A 22087-nucleotide genomic window follows, 5' to 3' on the forward strand; every position below is an offset into this window, starting at 1 on the left:
AATCCCAGAACCACTAAACCCACATTTTCAGCAAGCAAACGCTGCTTTTTCCATTTTGAACACTAAGTTTACTATTTTGAGAAATTAGCAAAGATTTCATTTTATCTGCTTTGGTACAGTAAGCTATTAGTAGCTTGTATAATCTTCATGTTTGAAAAAGTAGTTTACATATGTTAGGTATAACTGGCATATAGTTACCCCCAGCTGTAAAAGGTCAATAAATAAAAAGGCAGCTAAAAATATATCTGTTTTATTTACCAGTTTTCTAAAAAGCAAAAAGTCATAAAAATTAGTCACAAGTGACAAAACCAAAATATATTGCACTGTGTACAGAAAACATTGTTGACAAAAGGTTATGTCACAAATCATATTACAACATAAGTTATAATTTTTCCCAACCTATCTAAAAGTGGAGATTTGTAATTTTAAAGTTACAGAAAAATATTTTAATACTACCCTGTAAATGCACACACTTTAAAAAACACAATGGTAAGTTGTTGTGTAAACACATCTACAAAATGCTCTAAATACATCTTTTCCCTCCCTTTCACTAAGTTACAAGATGTATGTTAAAAAAAAAAAATAACCAGAAAAGCATGCTAATGGTGAAAAAAAATTACAAAATGATTGAGAAGTCCCTGAAAGTTGTTTGTACACTTAGATTGCACTCTTAAAGCTTTATTTCTCAATCACTCTGGTCCAATTAAAATAATATATTTTTGCATGTAATAATGGAATATACGCAATATGCTGATATATCTGCACGGCTTAATTTCTGCACAAAACATCTAGTACATTGGACTTTATAAACACTGAAAAATTAAATTGGGTTTCCCCTTTGAGTTAATATTTACACAGATTTAAGTTTGATCTTCTTTCACACTATTAAAAACAATGGGAGTATGAGATCGTGCTGGTGAGTGTTTCATACAACATTAAAGTGAAATAGAACCACAACTTACTAGTGACCATGAGATTCATAAGTTCTTCCTTCAAGCTATAAAGATGAAAAACACCAGAAATACAGTTGTAGTAACTGTAAACACATTAAGTGAAGATACATTAAAACTAATGTTTTGATTGCAGCTGAACCTCTTTATTTTCCCGTTACCCTTCAGACTCAGTACTGCCATCCAGAAGTATTCGAAGCTTAAGTGTTCTTTATCTCAATACTTATTGGCAAAGCCACCCTTTTTTGTCCTCTTCTCATTCCCAAGCAGTATAAAAGAACAGCTGCTGCACCTAATGCACAAATATCCAGATCCATACAATTCCAGGGGTACTACAAGTAAACTTCCTGACCGCAAAGGATTCTACCAACATAGCTAAAGATCACTCAGTAACCAAATAGAATGAAACGAGTACTGTTCTGAAAACCTTTTCTGTGTATAACAGCTATCTTGAAGTTGAGAGAACTCTCTAACCCTCTGAACACACGTATGTTTAATGTTTATTTAGCCAGAATTGAAAGACTGGTGGCCAACTTCATGAAGGAACGAACTAGAAAGAGGGGTACACAAACTTATACCAAGCTTTAACAAACAGGCAGTGGTAGATAGGCAGTGTTCTTTTCTGTGGTTCAAGTTTTTGAACATATACTAGATATAAATTCTCAGAACTAATATTTCAGTGTAATGAATAGTTCAAACGTTTCAATGGTCATGAAAATAAAACATTACAAAGTTCATGGCACTCCTTTATGTTCTCCCATACATTCACAATTTTAATCTGTGACCTAAAAATTTTATGACCAGATACTGACGTTGGTAATATGCTATTAAAATATTTTCAGCATTTAAATAACATGAAAGGGAACAAAGAATATGGGATCAACTAATTGGAGAAAGGATAGGAATTGTGAATCAAAATATCTGCAGAGTATCAATATTTTTCTTCAATATAGTGGACTAATTCAGTAATTAACAGTGATTCCAAAATGTAAATTCAATTTAAACTTGCATTATTACTAAGTGGATATTTGAAGAAAACATAACTAAACAACGTATTTTGCAGTATTAATTAATCTGATTACCAGATCTATAGGCTTTCATGAAAGCTTCTACAATTTATAGAAAAGCTTTAGGCATTTAAGTGCGAGTCTAATTTTTTTTTGTTTTTTTTTAAATAAAAGGTTTTTGTTTCCAACAGTGTACTGGAGATATAAGGGATTGCCCCATTCAAAGAGATTCATTCATAAATGACCTTTTTCTAGAACAAAAAATCCATTTGTTTTATAAACCAGATTCATTTAACTAGAAACAAGTTTTAAAACCTTTAAGACATGCTGATGCATCACTGTATTTTAAAGCAGCTGCTTTTTTAAATACTGCCAAATATTAGGTTTGTTCTTCACTGATTTGACTCAGGGTAGCCAAGATGTTTTCTTCACTGGCTTCAATCATTTCATTAAGCTCCATTTCATGGATTTCTTCGTCATATGGTGTATAAAAGTGGCTTCGTGTGTTGACCTCACAGTAAATACACTCCTTCAAAAGAAATACGATAGTGACATATCCTCATAAAGCATTAAGTGAACCAATTCTTAAAAGTTAGGTCGACATAGCTGTGGCACTTAGGCAGAGGTGGATTAAGGTTTTGTGGGGCCCTGGACCAGAGCAAGTGGGCAGCCCTTTCCCAACACCTTCCGCCTGTAGCCCCGCCCCCATTCTGCTCCTTCCCCCACCCATTCCACCCACCGTCCCACCCCATTCCACTCCCCATTGCAGTCCGTTTGCTCTTTTCTGCCCCTTCCCCCCGACCACCACCACTGCAGGCCCAAGCCCAGAGAAGCTCTGCCCCCTCCTTCTCCCACACGGGATCTAGGGCTGCAATGGGGAGTGAGTGCTCCCCCAGCCCTGAGGCCACGGCAGGGAGCCAGAGCTCCTCCAGTCCCTGGACCGCAGCATGGGACTGGGCACTGGGGCTTCCCTTGCTGCCCTGTGCTTCTGTGGGGGGTGGGATTCAGGGCACTGGGGCTTCTCGCACCCCACTTGCCCAGAGCTATCCGGGCCGACTGGTGCCTCCCTATACTGGGGGAGGGGGCACCAACTAATGGGAAAGACACGTGACCTCCCTACATGTCTCCTCCCTGCCCCCAGCCCAGGGCCCATGCTCTCCCCCCCGCCACGTTACCTGCTCTCTCTGTTCTCCGGCTCCCCTGTCCCATCTCCCCCTCCCCCCGGCACATTTGGCTGCCTCCCGCCCTTCCTGGCAGCTAGGCCCGGGCAGGGAGCGGGATGGAGTTGCTCTCCGTGGAGCGGGCTGCCACTTCTTCCCAGCCAGGCTCTCTTCCAGGCAGCCGGAGAGGCTCTGGCCCCAACCCTGCCCCTTGTCTGCTGGGGACGAAGTGCCCATTTTTCCTGAGCCCCTCCAATTGGCCAGGGCACCTAGGCAAGGGCCCCGTGGGATAATCCGCCATTGCATGTAGGGATGTTAAAAATTAGTTAAGCTGACTTAACCTTTGATGCAGATACAGATAGGTCAAAGGAAGAATCATTTTGTATATGTGAATGTTCTATATCAGTGGTTCTCAAGCTTATGTATTGGTGACCCCTTTCACATAGCAAGCCTGTGAGTACGATCCCCCCTTATAAATTAAAAACTATTATAAATGCTGGAGGCTGACAGCTTGTCACCTAATAACCTTGCGACCCCCTGAGGGGTCACGACCCCCAGTTTGAGAACCTGTTCTATATGATGGAATCTTTGATGGTCCATTTGTGGTCACTTGCGAACCATCTGCTGAGGTGGTCTGTGACACACTGTGCCTCGAGGGAACCTCCTGCACCCACATGTTCATCCTTATAATATGATTGTGTGGTATCCAATGCAAAGTTTGTCACGTCAGGTGTCTTCAGAAGGTTCATGATGCACTGAGCATTGTTGTTATAGTGAAATTATAGTAATTGTTGTTACAGTAATGTTGTAGGTTATTATTTCATGTATATAGTTATGAGGCTGAAAATTTGTCCTCGTGGCTTAAAACAGGCCCAGGCAAAAACTCTCCAAGAGCAGAGGGGCAGTTCACACCTCATCGGGGCATATATGGGACAAACCCAGCCCAGCCTCAGGAACAAAGGACACTGGCCTAGGCAGCAACAAAGGATTTGTTGGACTCTTGAGTGAGTCACCTCCCCTTCCTTTGGTCAGTTTGGGACTGCGATGAGGTAATGCTCACCTGACTCTGAAGGGGTGGGCAAAGCCAAGAGGGAAGAAAGAACATGATAAAAGGGAGAGACGTTTGCCATGCTCTTCCTCTCTCTTTCACCTACATCTACGGACACCACCACCACCAGAGACTGAAGTGCTGATCAAAGGGAGAGCCTGGCTGAAGGGCAACCAGCCTGCCTGTGGTGAGAAGCATCTAAATTTGTTAGGGCACTAAGATCAATTTCGAACGCGTTTTTCTTTTATTTCATTTGACCAAATCTGACTTATTGTGCTTTGACTTATAAATCACTTAAAATCTATCTTTGTAGTTAATAAATCTGTTTGTTTATGCTACCTAAGCCGTGTGTTTGGTTTGAAGCGTGTCAGAGACTCCCCTGGGGATAACAAGCCTGGTGCATATAAATTTCTTTGTTAAACTGATGAACTCATATAAGCTTGCAGTGACCAGTGGGCATAACTGGACACTGCAAGACAGAGGTTCCTAGGGTTGTGTCTGGGACTGGAGATATTAGCTAGTCTCATTCAGTAGCACAATCCAAGGAGCAGCTTACATGCTAGAGGCTGTGCATGAACAGCCCAGGAGTGGGGGTTCTCACAGCAGAGGAGGATAAGGCTGGCTCCCCGAGTCAAGGATTGGGGTGACTTAGCAGATTACCAGTCCAGATAACACCAGAGGGGAACCACTAAAAACTTCTGTAAGCTTGCCAAGCGTAGGCTGGCTAGGATAACGTGGTGGTAAATGCATCAGTTCCAGAGACAAACAACTTCTTGGCAAAAAAGGGGATGGATTGCTGTCTGACATAAAACATTGCTGTTGTGTTGTCTGTCATGACCTGGATTATCTTTTATTGAACCAACTTCTGTCAGTGGAAGAGACAAGCTTTTGAGCCTCAAAAGCTTTTCTTTCACCAACAGAAGTTGGTCCAATAAGAGATATTACTTCACCCACCATGTCTCTTTAATATCCTGGGACCAACAAAGCTACAACAACCCTGCAAACATGTTCTGGACTGTCATTCCCTGTAGCATGAGAAGAAGTGTGTTGCAGGCTAGAAGAACAGCGCTGAGCCCTACCACGTTTAGTGCAACAATCTGTAATTATTGTAAGTTAAACAAACTCCAGATTTTTGCACTAAAATTTGGAATTAAACCTGTCTCTCAATGTAGTTGATCAAGTTTTCTGTGTAACAACTATAAAAATGAGTCTCTCAACAGCAAATAAAGACTTACATAATAAAGAGTAGTATTAATACATTTAAACTTACTGAATTAGCAACTGCTTTTGGAAGTCTATCCTTCTGGATCCATGGATGAACTTCAATAAGCTCTCTTTTTTGTTCTTCTGTAAACTTTGGCTGGAATTTCTGCATTTGCTTTAGTTTTTGTTTGTCCTCTTTTAAAACCATTTCCACATTTCTAAAATAAATGTATTTAGAAATTGAACTTCACAGTTTTAAGGACCTAAAGTCTAATTTTTATCTGGCTTGCACATACAAATATCTTGTGGAAAGCTAACATTTTAAAGCTTCACCCCTCACCCCCAATGAATCTACGTTAAATTTATGACCAATTGTAAGTCTGAAAGATGTTATGGTTGTGTCAGCATCTTCCCAAGTTTGCAGACAGACCACTCCTGTGCCTCTGCTGCTAACTCATTGCTTTCCTGAAGTGCAGCAGTGAAAACAGACTGTTTTCAGAGTGACTCTTCAGAAACCTGCTGGCAGCATCTGTGAAACTGACAAGAATGTTGTCAGTTGCACTCTGCTGCTGCTTAAGAAAGCTCTGAGCTAAGGCAGATACAGGCACTAGAGGTATTAACTAGAGAGGAGCACTCAAAAAAGAGTCTGGCTTTCTGATGGGGGTTAGAACAGAAAAAAGGAGACCTGTTCTCTACAACAGGCAGCACAGTCAGGCAACTCTGGAATTACAAGTGACAGAGATACAGAAAACATTCCTCCTTTCCAGGAGTCAGAGGGGGTAGGGAATTTGGTTCAGGAGTGTTTAATTAAATTTGACCATTTACTGGTCACTTGCTGATATGGAAGATGAAACCTCAAAGCAGAGTCAAAGGACAGCACCCTGGTAGGAATCCAAGTACCTTCTCCTTTCCTGCCAGCAGGAATAGGAATAGGTTGGCTTCTCACTTAGGTGTTGCACTTCCACTATCTTTCACATCAGCCTCTATGCTGGTGGGTTTAAATCTCTGGTTATTAGACACTGGAACAATATTTGAAACCAATATACTTTTGCAACTGTTGCTACTCTTAGAAATTCTAAGGCTTGAGCTACAACTAAAACTTAGCTCAAACTAGTTATAGCGCTTAGGGCTGTGAAAAATGTCATCCTCTGTGTGATGAGTTAGGTTGACCTAATCCCCACTATAGACACAGTCAGGCTGACCAAAGACTAGCTACCGCCTCTTAAGGGAGTGGATTTACTACAGTGACAGAAAAACACCTTCTGTTGCTGTAGTAAGGTCTATACTACTGGTGCAGCTGTACCACAGTAGCATTTGTAGTGTAGACATAATCTGATATAAATATAGACTTAGTGTAATAGGGAGCACTAAAGTTAACCACCGCCCCAGGCTTTATAAATCTGGAGGTCAAAGTCCAACCTCACAGGAGCTTCTCTTTTCACACACACCTACCTGCAGTTTTGATAAGTTACTGAAAGACAGATAGAGGAGGAGAATCCAAATCAAATGTTTTAAATTAAGGGTTTACTCACTGCTTGTGGGTCCTTATCCTTCCTAAGGTGCAGAGGGTGGGGCTTTGTGAGGAGCAGGGAATGTGTGTGTTTATAGGGTGAGGAAAGGATTTAGACAGGAGGCAAGCATTTGAATGTGTAGGTTTTAAGTGAAATAGCAAGAGTATAGTGATTTGCATACTACAATCACCTCACTAATCCATGCACTCCAACTGATAGAGGTCTCACTAGTCAGACTAAAAGGATTTGTAAGTATACAAATGTGGTTGCTGGTGAGAATATGCTTAAGGTTGGCAGGTTGTCTGTGGGCGAGGACTGGCCTGCCTCCCAAGGTCTGTGAAAGTGAGGGATCATTGTCCAGGATGGGTTGTAGATCACTGATGATGCGTTGGAGAGGTTTAAGCTGAGGACTGTAGGTGATGGCCAGTGGAGTTCTGTTGGTTTCTCTTCTGGGCCTGTCTTGTAGCAGGAGGCTTCTGGGTACACGTCTGGCTCTGTTGATTTGTTTCTTTATTTCCTTGTGTGGGTATCGTAGTTTTGAGAATGCTTGGTGAAGATCTTGTAGGTGTTGGTCTCTGTCTGAGGGGTTGGAGCAGATGCGATTGTACCTCAGTGCTTGGCTGTAGACGATGGATCGTGTGGTGTGACCGGGGTGGAAGCTGGAGGCATGAAGGTAGGCGTAGCGGTCGGTGGGTTTTCGGTATAGGGTGGTGTTAATGTGGCCATCGCTTATTTGTACGGTCGTGTCCAGGAAGTGGACGTCCCGTGTAGATTGGTCCAGGCTGAGGTTGATGGTGGGGTGGAAGCTGTTGAAAGCATGGTGGAATTCTTCCAGGGCCTCCTTCCCATGGGTCCAGATGATGAAGATGTCATCAATATAGCGTAGGTAGAGAAGGGGCATGAGTGGACGGGAGCTGAGGAAGCGTTGTTCCAGGTCAGCCATAAAAAATGTTGGCATATTGTGGGGCCATGCGGGTACCCATAGCGGAACCTATGACAACCCACAGACACCTGCCAACCTTAAGCATATTCTCACCAGCAACCACGCACCGCACCATAACAACTCTAACTCAGGAACCAACCCATGCAACAAACCTCGATGCCAACTCTGCCCACATATCTACACCAGCAACACCATCACTGGACCTAACCAGATCAGCTACAACATCACCGGCTCATTCACCTGCACGTCCACCAATGTTATATATGCCATCATATGCCAGCAATGCCCCTCTGCTATGTACATTGGCCAAACTGGACAGTCACTACGCAAGAGGATAAATGGACACAAGTCAGATATCAGGAATGGCAATATACAAAAACCTGTAGGAGAACACTTCAGCCTCCCTGGCCACACAATAGCAGATGTAAAGGTTGCCATCTTACAGCAAAAAAACTTCAGGACCAGACTCCAAAGAGAAACTGCTGAGCTCCAGTTCATTTGCAAATTTGACACCATCAGATCAGGATTAAACAAAGACTGTGAATGGCTATCCAACTACAGAAACAGTTTCTCCTCCCTTGGTGTTCACACCTCAACTGCTAGCAGAGCACCTCACCCTCCCTGATTGAACTAACCTCGTTATCTCCACACTGATATATACCTGCCTCTGGAGATTTCCATTACTTGCATCTGAAGAAGTGAGGTTCTGACCCACGAAAGCTTATGCTCCCAGTACTTCTGTTAGTCTCAAAGGTGCCACAGGACCCTCTGTTGCTTTTTACAGATTCAGACTAACACGGCTACCCCTCTGATAATTGTCAGTCAGTAACTGTACAACATCCTCAGCCAATACTATAGTTTAGGACCATATTAATCCTACTGAATTGGACTTATCCTTGTTTCTATAGCTATCAAATACATCCATCTTTCTAATCTTTTAGGCTAGTAAATAGAAAGCACACTAAAAAGAGAGCAAGCTTGAAAAGCAGAATGACATAACTGCTTAGTCCATTCAGGGTCAGATAATCTTTAGTGAAATCGCACCTCTTAGCTCATACAGGAATAAAAATACTTAAGAGTTACCGGGATGGTATCTGGTAAGTCATCATAACAGAGTCATCTGTATTTGCCATCAGTAACCAGATAGGATCCTGAAGGTCATATTTAATGAAATGTTCACTGTTTTCCATTTCAGTGTTCTTTTTTGTATTATGATTATTTTCTGAGGAGTCGATGCTTCCAAAATATTTGCTGGTATGACTTGTCTCACTACTGCCTTTAAAAATAAAAAAAAGTAGCTTTTATAATAAATGTCAAATGTTCCATTTTAGTACATTGTTTGAACTATGCTTTCTTCCATAACAGGCATACCCTTTTAGACAATCAAAATGCCTGATGGAGATGTACAATAGAGAACCCCCCTTAAAAGTCTGAGCAGATCATCTGTGTTAACCTCCTACATCAGAGGTGGGCAAACTACGGCCTGCCCAGCCCCTGAGCTCCTGGCTGGGAAGGCTAGTCCCTGGCTTCTCCCCTGCTGTCCCCTCTTCCCCGCAGCCTCAGTGCCACGCACCGCCAGCACTCTGGGTGTGGTGGCTGGCTCCAGCTGGGCTGGGTCGCGCAGTCGCAAGCTCCTGCCGCTCTGAGCGACATGGTAAAGGGGGTGGGGGGGTTGGATAAGGAGCAGAGGGCTCTGGGGGGCTGTCAGGGGACAGGGAGCAAGGGATGGTCGGATGGGGGGGGGGTCAGGGGATGGGGAGCAGGGGCGCTTGGATAGGCGTGGGATTTGGGGGGAGGGGGTGTGGATAGGGGTCAGGGCAGTCAGGGGACAAGGAGCAGGGGGGGTTGGATGGGTCGGGGGTTCTGAGGGAGGCAGTCAGGGGGCGGATGGGGGAGGGGGCCAGGCTGTTTGAGGAGGCACAGCTTTCCCTACCCAGCCCACCACACAGTTTCGCAACCCCGATGTGGCCCTCAGGCCAAAAAGTTTGCCCACCAGGTCCTACATCCTACAGAGGGAAGCTTCCCACAATAGCTGTTGCTGCCAATCATGGAATAGAAAGTTTGGAATGGGGGGGAGGGACGGGAAGGTCAATAGAATACATATTCATCTTCCTATTTGCTATTACCCAGAAAAGACTGCAGCTAAGAAAGAAACCCTATCACACTATCTGTAGTCAAAATCCAATTCAAAATAGGACTGAACACTTTAGAGGGAGTATTTGAACACAGGACAATGTTACCCAGAAGCTTTTTTTTATTATTATTCTAAGAACTGCAGCTAAAGAAACAGTTTAAATTAGTTCTTTTAAGAAAATGAAGAAAAAAACCTCATCTATTGATCTGTCACGATTACCTCAAGTATCTTCCTACCTGGCCTCACAGCCTCTCTACAACTTAGATAGCATATGTTAGTTGTTCCAAATGCAGCCCAAAGAAAAACATTTAAACAGAAGTCAACGTTTCTCCATTTTCAACAAGCCATTACAGCAGCCCGAGACAAATAAAGCTACATGAAATTTAAATGTCGTAAGATTATGATTATAAATTAGATTTAAAAAAAAGAGTATGATTTTACTGTAAAGCTCTTGAGGTCAAAGTGATATCTGTAATAGCTCACAATCCCCCTCTTAATGTTTCACAAGGCATGATTACATTTAACCAGTAAATGTTACCTGTTCTGCTCCCTGACATGCCACAGCTGTTGGATCCAGATCCCAACGACTCAGCAGCTGCTGATACACCACTTCCCGATGAAGCTGAGCCAGTGCCTGAATATGTATCCTCTTGAAGTAAAATATCAAGTAAATCACTGGACATAGAGAGAGAATCGCTATTTTGAGCTTCCACTGGAGAATCAATCTGGGTGAGAGGAAGGTGAGAATGAAATCATCACCATTTAATCACTAACATTTATGTTAAATATATGGGACAGACTTCAGTTCTTTACATAAAATTAAGTAACAGTACCTTTTCATAGAGAAAAGGGACAGCTGCACAACACACAGGTAGTCTGACTGATAATTAATTAAGGAAGTAGAAGGAAGTGGGTTAATAGTTTGTCATGTAATCTTTCAGTCAAATAACTCATTTAGATTTCAACTACATATTCTTTTTCAACACAAGTTAAAGCTTAAACATCTCTCTTCAATGTAAGGAAATAGTTTGTCAAAGGGACAGTATTAATGTACTTCACTGTGCTGGAGCCATCTGACTTCTTCTGCAGTATCTAGGTTCTATGGGATAGGAAAGACTAGGAATCGTCCCTATTGTAACTTAACTTAAAAAAAAAAAAAATAGCTATCACCATTGCTATAAGAGGAAAAAAAGATAAGGCTTGTCTACACACAGTTCCCTACGGAAAAAGCTACATGTGTACAAACATCTTTATATTGGTTTATAATTAGTGCACTCTAGGGGATCGTACCAATAACTATACTTTTTTATAATACAGTAACAGTATTTTTTCTAATCATGACTCCTCACAATGCTGTACACAGTGTAGATCCCACTATAGGTTCACATGAACCCTTTGTTCATAAGACCGGAGACACACAAACCATTTGTGCTGGGGCCACACACCTCTGTGCCTCCTTGTGCACTTGTACAAGATCATAAAGGGCAGAGTGGCCACAAACCTCCTTCAGTTCTCTTGCAATTCAAGGCGTGTACTGCTGAGGAGTGCTAAAAGTGGAAATAGGGGACAGGTCATAGGATCCACATTGACTACATCTCAAAAAGCCTGTGACTGTAAGGTAAGTAACCATTCTGAGTACGTGATAGTGTGGAACTCCACTCAAGTTGACCAGCAAGCAGTATCTACCTGCAGCAGTACCTGGATAGTGTGAGGGAGTGTCTTGTCTATATCAGTCAAACAGAGACTGAAGTACTTATCCTCTGAACTTGGCATCTGCCCTGGCAGCCATGTCAAGTGCATAATGCTTGACAAAAGTTAATGGATTGCTCCAGGCATCTGCCTTAGAGATCTCGAGGACTGACATGTTCCGGAAGCTGCTGCCTGTGCCCTGCTGGAGTGTGCATTAGTCGGGAGGAAAAGGCTTGTTAGCCAACTGATAGAAAGTGGAAATACACTGTGTGTATTGATATTTCTATGCTTGACCTTTCAACACGCTGGATATGACCATGCAGAGGAGGGTGGAAAGAGCCTGAAAGGCTGTGTCCTGTTGAGATAACAAAGCAGGCCCTGAAAACATCCGAAGTATGAAGCTTCTTTTCTCCTGCAAAGAATGCAATTTCAGGAAGAAAAGCAGTAAGATCATAGACTGGTTCAGGTGGAATACTGAGACCACTTTAGGGAGGAACTTAAGGTGCAATTTCACCACCATTGTGTCCCTGTCGAAGGATGTTTTTGTCATATGTGCTTGGAGTTCATTGACTTTCCATGCTGATGTGATGGCCATGAAAGAAAGTTTTTATGGTGAGGTGGTATAATGATCACTGTGATAGAAGTCTGAATGGAGATTCCATACGTTGCAGGAAGACAATGTGAAGGTCTCATGTGGGAGTTGGGTCTCTAATTGGAGGGCAGGGATGAAGAAGGCCCTTGAGAAACTTTGACACTGTAGAGTCAGAGAAGACTGAAAATGACTATCCGAGCATATCACACTGATGCTGCAGCTAGGTAGACTAGAGCTAAATGCCAATCCTGCCTGTTTTAGGAGCACTATGACCAGAATCTTTGGTATCAGGACCTGTATTGAATTTTGGGCTGCCCCCATGGGGAAAAAAAAAATCTTTTCAACTTTGAGGAATTAGTCCTCTTGTTGGAGGTCTTTTGGCTTTGTAAAACAATCTCCTGACCCTATAAGGAGTAGTTTGTCAGTCTTACTCATCCAATCAACATCCAGGCAGTTAGGTGTAATGACACTGGATCTGGGTGAAGTATTTGACCCTGGTTCTGAGACAGTATGTCTGGACACATGGGAAGGCATACTGGGAGGCTGGCTGGACATATGCACGAGATCAAACAGCTAAAGCTGCTTCAGCCAGTAGGGGCTACCATAACTGTAGACTTGTCTCATCGTATCTTGCATATTATCCTGTGGATCGGGGGAGAGAGGGGGGAAGGATCAGTGATAAAACATAGGAGTTCTTGAGACCAAATGAAAAAAGGCTTCTAGAAGGGAGGCTGGGTTCACATCCCCTCTGAAACAGAAGTCCCTATATATGAAACTGTCCACGGTGGCAAAGATCTACAGTAGGGGGTCTCACACTGGTGGAATATCAGGTCAAGAATGGATTTCTGCAGTGACCACTCAAGACTAGTTAAGTTCCAGCTCAAAGTGTGCCAGGTCATTGCTGACTCCTGGAAGATTTAGAGCTACCAAGATTGCCGCATGCTGATGATGCCATTCCCAGAACTTCATGGCTTTAAAAAAGAGATGGGATGATTGAGGGCATCCTTGTTTGTTTATATAGTGCACTGCCACTATATATAGTGCTCTGCCCATGTGCCATCTGTCTGCACCACAAAGTTTGAAGAACAGGCAGGAAAGCTACAGAGGCTAGCCTGACAGCCCTTAGTTCCAATGAATTCATGTAGAGCTTCAGATGATTCTGACACCATGAGTCTTGCATCTGAAGGTGGTTCAATTGGGTGCCCCAATCTGTTCCTGACATCTGTAACTAGCATAATCACTGGAGAGAAACTGAAAAGAGTATTCTCTCATGTTCAGTGGATCTAAGCCACCGCCTGAGATCCTGTAGGACATGAGGCTAAACTATAACTCATCTGCTCATATGATGCTTGGATAGGAGTAGGTGGTCCTCGAACAGTGTTGTGGAGTCCACAGATTAAGTTTGGCAAGTGATGTCACATATGCGCATACAAAAATATGGCCTAAAAGCTCAGGGCATGTATGCGCTATTGTCAATTTGACTACACGTCATGCACTAATTGACTAAAGGGACCAGAACCTGTCCTCCAGCAGATACCTTTGCTGATCTGGAGTTGATTAGAGCTCCTATTAACTCTACCAACTGTGAAGGACAATTTCTTGTAGCTCACCAGGAATCCCAAGTGAGAAAACTGGGAAAGAACATGATCTAGGGCTGTTTCAATCTTTTCCTGGGACCTTCCTCTTATCAGCCAGTTGCCTAGATGGGGATTCCTGGTTTCTTAGATGTGCCATCTCTACAGCCAGGCACTTGGTGAACACTCTTGATGCTATGGAGAGACCAAATGGCAGAAACCTGTACTAATAATGGTTGAAACCCACTGTGACCCTTAGGTATTTCTAGTGGGACAGATGGATAGAGATGTGGAAGGATCCTATAAGTCGAGAGCCATGAACCAGTCTTGAGCTTGGAGCAATGGAAGCAAGCGTAACCTGCGAGTGAGAGTGAGTGTGTGCTTCTATATATAAAGACCTCCTTTTTTCTTCAGAAGTACCAGAAGTTTGAAGCCTCTTCTCATGTTCCTGGAGAACCTCTTCTACAGCTCCTAAATGAGGCCACTTCTGTTTCCAATAGTTTCCTATGAGAAGGATTCATAAAGAGGGATGGGGAAGGTGGTCATATTCTGTGGACTGGTTCTGGTGCTGCTCTTCAACACCTCATCGATCTGAGGATGTGTCAGTGTAGCAGAGTTTAGAGTCAAGGTTGAGAAAGCTGTTGTCCCCTACTGTACTTCAAATGCTCCTTTGCAGCGCATTCTGTCTATTGTAAAACTGTATATGCTGCCTCTGCTGATATGCAAGCTGAGGGCAGGAAGCCTTTCAAAAGGGTGGAGGAGCACAGATCCCCAGAAGTATAAAGTAGCACAGATCCCCAGAAGTATAAAGTCACCATTGGATCTTTCAGCAAGAGTACGACACTGTCAGTTCTTTCAATGAACAATTCTGAGCCAGCAAAGAACAAGTCCTCAATTGTGGCTTGTACTTTACGAGGGTTATGTGAAGCTTGGATCTAAGGCAGGGGTGGGCAAACTACGGCTTGTAGGCCATCGTCCTGCCCAGCCCCCGAGCTTCTGGCCTGGGAGGCTAGCCCCCGGCCCCTCCCCTGCTGTTCCCCCTCATCCGCAGCCTTGGCTCGCTCGCTCTGCTGCTGGCACAATACTCTGGGCGGCGGGGCTGTGAGCTCCTGGGGCAGCACAGCTGCAGAGCCCGGCCTGATCCGGTCTCAGTGCAGTGTGGTGGCAGAGTGGCCCGGCTCCAGCCGGGCAGCGCGGCTGTAGCACCGCCAGCTACCGGTGTTCCAGGCAGCATGGTAAGGGGGCAGGGAGGCTTGGATAAAGGGCAGGGGAGTTTGGGGTGGTGGTCAGAGGACATGGGTGTGCATGGTGGTCGGGGAGGAAATGGGCTGAATGGGGGAGGTAGTCCGGGAGGGTGGGGGGGGGCAGTTAGGAATGAGAGGAGGGGTTGGATAGGGAGGAAGAGGTCCAGGGGACAGGAAGCAGGGGTGTGTGGATGGGGCAGGGGTTCCAGAGGGGCCGTCAAGGAACAGGGGTGGTTAGATAGGGCAGAAGTCCTGCGGGGGTGGGGGGGGGAGGAGGGAACGGAGGCAGATAGGAGGTGGGGACTGGGCCACGACCCCCTCCCCTAACCGGTCCTCCATACAATTTACGAAACCCGATGCGGCCCTCAGGCCAAAAAGTTTGCCCGCCCCGATCTAAGGTCTACTAGCGCAGACATCAGCTAGGGTAAGTCTTACTGCCACTGGTGGTAAAAGGGAACCAAGGGAGAGCAGAGGCCATGCCACCTTTTAAGCCCTAATATAGCAGCATGAGGCGGCACAGGGCACATGTACAGCTATGGACGCTGCCAGTCAAAAAAAATCCAGTCTTGCAGACATGAGGCACATGTGCATCTACAGTGGGATCCAAACTGACACATGCCATTGTAACTATATTGGTGTTTCTTTGGGAATGGAACCTGTGTGTAGACCAGCCCAAAGTTTAGTGGGGTGACTAAAAATGGAAGTTGGGCAGAGGATTTAGAAATGACATTTGTATGGACTAATTCTAACAGCAAAGTTAGACCTATATAGAAAGTATTACCTATCTTTCTTTCATGTTGAAAAGAACTATCTCAGTAAAAGATTTCACAGCAGGTATAATAAAATTATGTTTTGAAGGTTTATGAAAAAAAAGTATGTACCGAACATTTTAGGAAGCTCAGACAAGTAAGAAAAGTTTACAGTGAAAGCGTCAACAAGATGAACTATTAGTGGTTAAGTAAGACACTAGGAAAACACTTCTATCCCAACATCTACATCTCAGAGCAGGTTCTAACTGAAAAGCAGACTTAGTTATACTGTAAAGGTTTTGCTGCAACATAGGTCAAAGATATTTGGAGATTCAAGCTTTTGACTGAATATATTAAAAACAGAAAATTAGCTCAAGTATAGCATATGGTACACTCCCACCTGGAAAGGTAGAACTTTCAGAAAGTTTATGCTAGTCATGAAAATTAAACACAGAAATAGCTTGTTTATGAAAATTGAATTTTCTACTCCATCATCTTGCACAAGTGCAAGATATCAAAAATGTAATTAGTACATCAGTCTCTGTTTCAAGTCAATCAAGTTCAGAGTTTTTCTTCGTTAAGAAATGCAACATAACACAATTAAGAATGTCAGATGAAGAAATTGACCGAGATTGAGAGAGTCCTAAGAAAAGTTACAGATATGAATTGTTTAGACCAGTGATCTATCTAGTCCAACAGTCTCTCTGAAAATGGACAGCATTAGATGCTTCAGAAAAAGATGCAAGAAAACCTGTTACAGATAATTATAGAATAAACTGCGCAATGAAGAAGTTTCCAATTTTTGAGAGTTAGCGGTTGATTATGTATTAAAATATGATTAATATTAACGTTGATGCTAATTTAAAAAAAAAACTTATGTATATAAATCATATTATACTGTCAGCCTCAATGATATTTACTGGTAAGAGAATTTGTAGGTTAATCATGTATCATGAAACAAGTATTTCCTTTTGTCAGTTTTAATTTGTTGCCTTTCATTTTTGTTAATGTACCCTTTTTTTGTATTATGAAAAGGGATAAATGAAAGCACACAATTTACCTTTTTCATGACATCTCTCTTTTTATTTGTCTCTTTTCTAAACAGTCTCAATTTTATCAATCCCTCTCCATATAGTTCTCATCATCTCATGGACCCTTCTCTTTCTGCTCTCTCTCTTTGAAATAGGGTGATCACGATTGATCATTTGACTATGCCACATGAGGACATTCCATTGGCTCAGGGAATGACATATTTTCAGTATTATTTTCTATCCAATTCTTGATACATTCTAACATTTGTTTGCTTTTGACTACCACTGCACATTGAACAAAAATTTCCATTGAGCTGTTCACAATGACATTAAGTCGTTTTCCATGTAGTTAGTTACTTTCAAACTCAATGATGAGCATGAGTAATACAAATTATTCCTTTCAATACATTGTATTTGTCAACAATGAACTTTTTCCTCTCAAGTTTCTAAACCAGTATTCTCTATGGGTGCACCTATTACATTAACTCATTGGTTGAAAACCTGATACAAGGAAAAGCATCTAGTAAGCACACTTTGTTCTTTAGAAATGAATCCGGACTATTTGTCTTACTACCTGAAAGCTCCCCCCCGCCCTTTAAAATAATAAGCTTTATGATCCATTGTGGGTAGAATAGTGTTTAAAAAAAAAAAAAGTTATTTTTTTCCCCCTTGTCTAAAACAGAATTTTACCAAAAAAAAAAGGTGATCCAAAGATCTAAATTCAGAAAATTTTGACCAACCCTAAATATGGATTAGTCTATGGTTTTTTAGTGTTTTAATCTAATTAACCTTTAAGAGAAGAATATTGCATGGTCTGCTTAAACTAGTTAAGACTTATAAAATCACATGGCATTCATTGTGCGCTCTCTCTCTGTACCAACACTGAGGTATCTGGATATTGCTTAATATGCCAAGAAAATGGCTATAGCTCCACAGATAATTTAAACACACACATGCCACTGTAAGACAACAATTCTATAAAGCAAAAGTTATACATACTGGTTAACTCCTTTGCATTATAGACTGGGATTTCCCAATGAGCGCTAAAGTAAAATGCATCAGAGATTCTTAGTGTTGAAAATAAAACACTGGGTGATGGCAAGGTCCTAACATTTTGGAGATAGAAATTCCAGGGCATATGCATTAGCATCAATGCATTTCGCATCAACTACATCATCAGAAAATCTACATTCCCAATAACTATTTTTAGGGATTCCATAAAGGTTAACACTGCTGTGTCATTTACTACAATTAACTGCATAATATTGATGATTCATAAGTACACAAGTAACAGTATACATATCTTGGGTACGTGCATACGTGCGTGCGCACGCACGCGCACACACACAACATATATTTTTAAGGGGCTAACAGGGGTCCAAATCACCTCACTATTAGCCTACCTCAGTGTTGTTAAATCCTGTCTAGCAAACATTATTCCAACAGAGATCCTCAGATTTTCAGAGTTTAAATTCAACAAAATCAACACCCACATGTTGATCCTTGAAATTTAAGGAACCTGAGGTAAAGGGGAAATTGACTGATGGTCCATACAATTTTACTATAACAAGTTGACCAAGGAAAAGCTAAAATGGTGTAGAGATACATATATTAATTATTTTCCTCATTTCATTTGCCAATGTACTGTACTTTGGATTTTAAAATTACAAAAAAAGACGGTTACTCACCGTTGTAACTGTTGTTCTTCGAGATGTGTTGCTCATATCCATTCCATTAGGTGTGTGCGCGCGCTGCGTGCACAATCGTCGGAAGATTTTCTACCCTAGCAACACCGGCGGGTCGGCTGTGGAGCCCCCTAGAGTGGCGCCTTCATGGCGCTGAATATATACCCCAGCCGACCCGGCGCCCCCTCAGTTCCTTCTTGCCGGCTACTCCGACAGTGGGGACGGGGGGCGGGTTTGGAATGGATATGAGCAACACATCTCGAAGAACAACAGTTACAACGGTGAGTAACCGTCTTTTCTTCTTCGAGTGCTTGCTCATATCCATTCCATTAGGTGACTCCCAAGCCCAGCTTAGGTGGTGGGGTCGGAGTGAGACATTGCTGTGTGCAAAACCGCAGATCCGAAAGCAGCATCGTCCCTGGACTGCTGCACTAGTGCATAGTGAGCTGTAAACGTGTGGACTGATGACCAAACCGCCGCTCTACAAATGTCCTGGATTGGAACATGTGCCAGAAAAGCAGTCGAGGAGGCTTGGGCCCTCGTGGAGTGAGCGGTGAGGTGCGGTGCTGAGACACCTGCCAGGTCATAGCAAGTCCGGATGCAAGACGTAATCCAGGAGGATAGGCGTTGTGAGGAGACCGGTGAGCCTTTCATTCGGTCGGCCACTGCAACGAAGAGTTGCGTCGTCTTTCTAAAGTGCTTTGTGCGGTCAATATAGAAGGCCAGGGCCCTTCGTACGTCCAGGGAATGCAAACGTTGATCCTGGCGAGTGGCATGTGGTTTGGGATAAAAGACCGGGAGAAATATGTCCTGGTTGATATGAAATGGAGAAACCACCTTAGGGAGAAAGGCAGGATGTGGACGAAGCTGTACTTTATCCTTATGGAAAACTGTATAAGGGGGCTCGGATGTAAGCGCCCTGAGTTCAGAAACGCGCCTTGCTGAGGTGATGGCTACGAGGAAGGCTGTCTTCCAGGATAGGTACAAAAGTGAACAGGTGGCTAGTGGTTCGAATGGAGGACCTGTGAGTTTGGAGAGAACCAGATTAAGGTCCCACGTCGGGACGGGCTGACGCTGTTGTGGGTACGTCCGGTCTAAGCCCTTGAGGAATCTAACGACCATCGGGTTAGAGAATACCGAGGACGCGAGTTCCCCCGGGTGAAAGGCTGATATAGCAGCCAGGTGAACTCTGATTGAAGATATCGCCAACCCCTGTTGTTTTAGGGAGAGGAGATATTCCAAAATGAGAGGAATGGGTGCCTGCAACGGGGACGTGGCTCGTTGTTCGCACCAACAGGAGAACCGCTTCCACTTGGCCAGGTACGTGGTCCGTGTTGAGGGCTTCCTACTGCTCAGCAGAATCTGTTGGACAGAGTGAGAGCATTGCTGCTCTGCCTGGGAGAACCATGGAGCAGCCACGCCGTGAGGCGGAGTGATTGCAGGTCGGGGTGACGCAACCGGCCATGGTCCTGAGAGATGAGATCCGGACATAATGGAAGCGGGATCGGTGTCTGAACCGAGAGTTCCAACAGTGTGATGTACCAATGTTGTCTCGGCCACGCTGGAGCGATCAGAATTACCTGTGCCTGGTCTCTGCGCAATTTGAGCAGTACCTTGTGGACCAGCGGAAACGGAGGGAAGGCATAAAACAGGTGGTCTTTCCAGGGAAGGAGAAACGCATCCGAGAGGGAGCCCGGAGCTCGACCTTGTAGGGAGCAGAACACGTGGCACTTCCTGTTGTCTCGAGATGCAAACAGGTCTATCTGGGGAAACCCCCACCTCTGGAAGATGGAATGTATGATGTCCGGACGGATAGACCACTCGTGCGTCTGGAAGGACCTGCTGAGTCGGTCCGCTAGAGTGTTCTGGACACCAGGGAGGTACGATGCCGTGAGATGGATTGAGTGGGCGATGCAGAAGTCCCACAGGCGAATGGCCTCTTGGCATAGAATTGACGAACGTGCTCCTCCTTGCTTGTTGATGTAAAACATGGCCGTGGTGTTGTCGATGAAAACTAACACACAGCGGCCACGTAGGAGATTGAGGAATGTCTGGCACGCCAGGCGCACCGCCATCAGTTCCCGAACATTGATGTGCAGGGCTAACTGGGGTGCAGTCCACAGGCCTTGGGTATGGTGTTCGTTGAGATGGGCGCCCCAACCCAGAGATGACGCGTCTGTGACCAGGTGCAGAGAGGGTTGTGGGGCGTGAAATGGCATCCCCTCGCAGACCACATTGTGATCTAGCCACCAGGTGAGGGAGGCCAGGACCGAGTTCGGGACCGTGACCACCATGTTCAGGCTGTCCCGATGTGGACGGTATATTGATGACACCCAGGTTTGAAGTGGGCGAAGCCGAAGTCTGGAATGCCTGGTTACGTACGTGCAGGAAGCCATGTGACCCAGCAGGGTGAGGCACGACCTCACCGTGGTAGTTGGGAAGGCCTTGAGCCCTTGAATGAGGTTCGTGATGGTGCCAAAGCGATTGTCTGGCAGGATGGCTTGTGCACGTCTGGAGTCTAGAACTGCGCCGATGAATTCTATTCTCTGGGTAGGTTCTAGAGTGGATTTGTCCTTGTTGAGTAGGATGCCCAACTCGTTGAATGTGTGCACTATTCTGTGGACGTGAGCTTGAACCTGCTCCTTGGTGCGACCGCGCACCAGCCAGTCGTCTAGGTACGGGAACACCTGTATCCCTTGCCGACGAAGGTACGCTGCCACGACAGCCATACATTTCGTGAACACTCTTGGGGCCGACGATAGGCCGAAGGGAAGGACTGTAAATTGGTAGTGCACCGTGTTTACCACGAATCGCAGGAAGCGTCTGTGAGGTGGGTAAATTGAGATGTGAAAGTATGCGTCTTTCATGTCGAGGGCGGCGAACCAGTCTCCAGGATCGAGGGAAGGGATAATGGCCCCTAAAGAGACCATGCGGAACTTCAACTTTACTACGAATTTGTTGAGTCCGCGCAAGTCCAAGATGGGCCGCAGACCTCCTTTGGACTTGGGGATCAGGAAGTAACGGGAATAAAATCCCCTGCCCCTTAACTCTATCGGAACCTCCTCTATGGCCCCCATGGCCAGGAGCGTAGAAACCTCCTGTATAAGAAGTTGCTCGTGAGAAGGGTCCCTGAAGAGGGACGGGGAAGGGGGGTCGGAGGGGGGGATAGAAGAAAACTGGATAGTGTATCCCCTTTGCACCGTGCAGAGGACCCAACGGTCCGAAGTTATAAGGGACCAAGCACGGTGGAAGTGGGAGAGACGATCCCGAAAGGAGGGGGCTGGATCCTGGGGGATGACTGGGGCGCCGTCCTCGACCGCACCTTCAAAAGTTTTGCCTGGGGCCTGAAGGTGGTCTAGGTGGCCCTTGGTTCTGGCCAGGTTGAGGGCCGGTCCACCTTCTCCTACCACCTCGCCCTCGCCTCCGGGCCGAGTCTTGTCTCTGACGAGGCGGGGGGGGGGGGGGGGAGAAGGGCTGGGGCTGCGGCCTAAATGGTTTGCGCTGGGGGCCCGCAACATGCATCCCCAGGGGGCGCATGAGCGTTCTCGAGTCCTTGAGGCCCTGGAG

The 22087-nt window shown here is 44.6% G+C and overlaps 1 protein-coding gene across 20 annotated transcripts in view; it reads right to left on the bottom strand.

Annotated features, from left to right (window-relative positions):
- Positions 1 to 234: 234 nt before the first annotated feature.
- The window catches only part of PER2 (period circadian regulator 2), an 86557-nt gene continuing 64704 nt past the window's right edge, over positions 235 to 22087 (bottom strand). For 18 of the 20 annotated variants that reach the window (XM_034782499.1, XM_034782497.1, XM_034782489.1 and 15 more), the window contains 4 exons: positions 10495 to 10681; positions 8906 to 9098; positions 5436 to 5586; positions 2337 to 2486 (listed from right to left, as the gene is read on the bottom strand). In XM_034782499.1, coding sequence (XP_034638390.1) covers positions 2337 to 2486; positions 5436 to 5586; positions 8906 to 9098; positions 10495 to 10681 — 681 coding nt within the window. Of the gene's footprint in view, positions 2487 to 5435; positions 5587 to 8905; positions 9099 to 10494; positions 10682 to 22087 lie in introns of all 20 variants that reach the window. The other 2 variants (XM_034782502.1, XM_034782501.1) reach the window with 1 other exon arrangement.

This window comes from Trachemys scripta, chromosome 9, assembly GCF_013100865.1.
Source record: "Trachemys scripta elegans isolate TJP31775 chromosome 9, CAS_Tse_1.0, whole genome shotgun sequence".
Lineage (NCBI taxonomy): Eukaryota > Metazoa > Chordata > Testudines > Emydidae > Trachemys > Trachemys scripta.